The 3,529-nt window shown below is 54.4% G+C and overlaps 1 protein-coding gene across 1 annotated transcript; it reads right to left on the bottom strand.

Annotated features, from left to right (window-relative positions):
• Positions 1-853: 853 nt before the first annotated feature.
• GPR27 (G protein-coupled receptor 27) lies at positions 854-3,303 on the bottom strand. Its single transcript, XM_068694383.1, has one exon. It carries the CDS (start codon positions 2,860-2,862, stop codon positions 1,720-1,722), a length of 1,143 nt encoding a protein of 380 aa, XP_068550484.1. The 5' UTR covers positions 2,863-3,303; the 3' UTR covers positions 854-1,719.
• Between the last annotated feature and the right edge of the window lie 226 nt (positions 3,304-3,529).

Below are 3,529 nucleotides of genomic sequence, written 5' to 3' on the forward strand. Positions count from 1 at the left end.
CAAATCTGAGTTACAGGAGGTAAGGAGAAAAGGCAGGACAGCAAACCACAGGCTGTGCCTGGCTTTATTCCCTGCAGCTGCCACCTTGCCCCCTCCTGCTCCAGCTGTCACACACATCTCTGCTGCGCTCGCGCCGCAGTCACTACAGCGATGTCCCCGCTGACGTCTAATGACTTTGGACTACTCTCTGCAGAAATGCTCTCAGCACAGACACAATTTCTGCATGGAAATTGAGCTCATCTCTGTCATTTTGTGTGCAACTGGCTACAGAGCTGCGATGATCGATGTTTGTTAAATGTTACATGATACATCTGAAAGCAAGCACGGCTTCCTCTGAGACGGCTAAAAAAGTTGTGTCAGGATCCTGCCATCAGGCTGCCAGTTAAAGTACTTTCAAAGAAGTCTTTCTAGAACGATGAAGCAAGTCAACATGCCACGCTTATTAAACTTAAATGACCCGTTAAGAGTTGACAAATGAATAAAGCATTAACCAAGCCACCATGTTACGGAACTGCTTTGCCGACTAAAATTAGTGATCCACAATTATCTGCTCTCCTCTATCGTTATCAGAGGAGCAGTTACCTAAAACAGAAGTTTGCTTTCAGTAGACAGAGAGAATTGCGCTATTTAAACCTGTTGCCCATCATGAACTTAAGTCTCCTTAAAAATAGCATCAGTCACTTTTATTGGTATAAACACCTAAATTGAGATCTAACAGCAAATAAGGATTGTGCTTGTCCATAATAACTTCGGCTGTGAAATCTACTCAGACACAAGACATACAACCTTCCATATACATAAGTTATTTGTCAGCAAAAGCAGAATGCTGCCATTCTGAAACAATTACATACAGTAAAAGTTTTCAATATTTTATTAAAGAAAACAGTCAAAATGTACAAGTATTACCCAGGTTTGTAGATAACTTCCTATAAAGGCAGTAAAATATGAATTTCAATCTAGGTTTTAAAAACTGCTATAGTTGATTATTTTTAAAGTTGGTATTTTAAAATCACATTTCACAAATAGTTCTGAAATATTACCAAATGAATAGTGCAACAAGAAAATTTAAATTAGTTCTACACTGTTTGCATGTCAAGCAAAAGTTATAAGTAACTGCTTCAAATACTCAAACCATTTGAGAATGAATGAACCCACAGCTCCCACCAAAAACTGACTTCTGACCACATTAGGAATGTCCTCTTCTTGTTCTTCACTGGAAATCAAATAATAATAAAACAACACCTCTTGAGGTCATCAAAAATAACTTTAGTATAAAATTGTCTTGGCCTTTATCAAATATTACATGAGTAAAATTGTTAAGCCTTTATCAAAACAGACAGGAATAGGAAAAAAAAATGTCATGGCCTTAATCCGTATCTGTTGGAATCATGTCTAGAAACGTTAGAAGCAAGACCAGAAACTTGGAGCCCTGTTTTGTTTTTAAAAACCACACAATCACAAAGAAAAACAGCTTCTTACAGCCTAAGGTTTGGGGGTGTTCTGCTCGAGTACCTGTTCCCATAGACAGCAATCTTTTATGTTCTGAAGAGAGCATACGCAAAATATAGAAAAATAAATAAAATAGCTTCTTACAGCCTAAGGTTTGGGTGCTGGGTGGTGGTTTAGTACGTCCCCCACAGGTCACACTCTCTCGAGACCGTATGCAGAAACATGGAAAACGATGTCCACCTTTCTTTTTTTAGACTGAGAAAAGCCCCCCTACATCCCAAAGCTCTTGAGATCGCAAAGGATGGTGCCCTGGGTGCTCTGGATGCTTTGGCAGCAGGGGAAGTGGGCTCGGAGACAGACCCTGAGCTCCTTGTTGAAGATGAAGCAAAGGATGGGGTTGACCCCAGCCTGGGCAAACGTCATCCAGACGGAGGTGGTCAGGTAGACCTGGGGGATGGAGCTGGCCTTAATGAAGACCCGCAGGTAGCAGGCCACGATGTAGGGGGACCAGAGGAGCAGGAAGAGCAAGGTGATCATGTAGAACATCTTGCAGAGCCTTTTCTCCATCTTGAACTCCTCCAGCACCAGCAGCCTCTTGATCTGGCTGTGGGTGGCCTGCCTTATGCCCACGAGGGTGGGCGGCGTGGGCCCCCTGCCGAAGCCAGCCGTCCAGTTCGCAGCCGCTTGTCCCGTGGCCCCCGGCCCGTGGAAGGTCCAGTTTTGGCTGATGGCCGGTACCAGCTGGGCCGGCTTCATCTTGCGGTGGCCGTGGATGAAGAAGAGCAGCTTGATGTAGACCAGGTGGGTGGCGGCGATGACGGCCGCCAGCATGAGCATGAAGCCCAGCGTGTCGTTGGCCTTGACGTAGCGGTGCTCGAAGATGCACTGCTCCTCCTCCCGGATGAACTTGTAGGTGCCCACGTCGAAGACGGGCGGGAAGGCCATGGCCATGGAGAGAGTCCACACCATGCACACCACGGCCAGGCAGGTCCAGCCCGTCATGCGCTTGGCGTAGAAGCGGTGGTGGGCGATGGCCATGTAGCGCGTCACCCCCACGCAGAAGAGCAGGAAGGCGGCGTGGAAGCAGAAGAGCACGGCCAGGAAGGCCAGCACCTTGCAGCTCAGCGGCCCGTGGGGCCAGGCGGCCCCGCTGCGCACCGACAGCATGACGAAGGGGAAGCAGGCCAGCGAGCGGAGCCCGTCGGCCAGGCAGAGGTCCAGCAGCAGGTAGTACGGGGCGCGGTGCAGGTGCCGGTCCTTGAGGATGAGCCAAGCGAAGAGCACGTTGCCCGCCAGGCTCACGCACAGGATCAAGCCCAGCGTGGCCAGCTTCAGCCCGGAGGCGCTCAGCAGGCCGCCAGCGCTGGGCAGGTGCGGGCTGCTGCTGCTCCCCAGCTCGCTGCTGTTCGCCATCGGGTCCTTCCTCCTCCTCCTCCTCCTCCTCCTCTTCCTCGCAGCAGGGCCGGGGGCTCAGCGCCTCGGCAGCGCACCGAGACCCCCCCCGCCGCCCGGCACCCCCATGCCCGCCGCCGCCGGCCTCCTCCCCGGCCTCCCTCCTCCTCCTCCTCCTCTTCCTCCTCTTCCTCCTCCGCCGCCCCCCGGGCGAGGAGCGGCGCTGCGGCCGGGCTCCCCCCGGGCCATGCGGCTCCGCCGCCCCCTCAGGGCCGCGCCCCGCGCCGCCGCCGCCGCCCCATGCAGGGGGGGGCGCAGGGGGCCGGGAGCGGTGCGGAGCGGAGCGGTGCGGAGCCCCCCGCCCCTTACCGCCGCCCTGCAGCTGCTGCGGGGCCGGCGAGGACAATGGGGTAAAGCCCCGTCCGTCCGTCTGTCTGTCTGTCCGCCCGTCCCTCCCTCCTCTTCCCTCCGCCTTCCCTCCGCCCCCCCCCCGCAGCCCGGCCCCTGCGCAGCGCGGGGCTCCGGCGGGCGCGCAGCGGCGCGGAGCGGTGCGGAGGTCCCGCTGCTGCGGCGGGGATGGAGAGGGACAAAATAGGATCCGATGCGATGGATGGGATGGCACGGGACGCGGCGGGGTCTGTGGGATGGGGATGTGCGGTCACCGCCCCCCGGGTGGTCCCCAGGAGCC

This window comes from Anas acuta, chromosome 11 (genome assembly GCF_963932015.1).
Source record: "Anas acuta chromosome 11, bAnaAcu1.1, whole genome shotgun sequence".
NCBI classification, from domain to species: domain Eukaryota; kingdom Metazoa; phylum Chordata; class Aves; order Anseriformes; family Anatidae; genus Anas; species Anas acuta.

Coding starts and splice junctions, on each gene's coding strand:
- GPR27 (XM_068694383.1), bottom strand. CDS start 2,862: ATGGCGAACAGCAGCGAGCTGGGGAGCAGCAGCAGCCCGCACCTGCCC.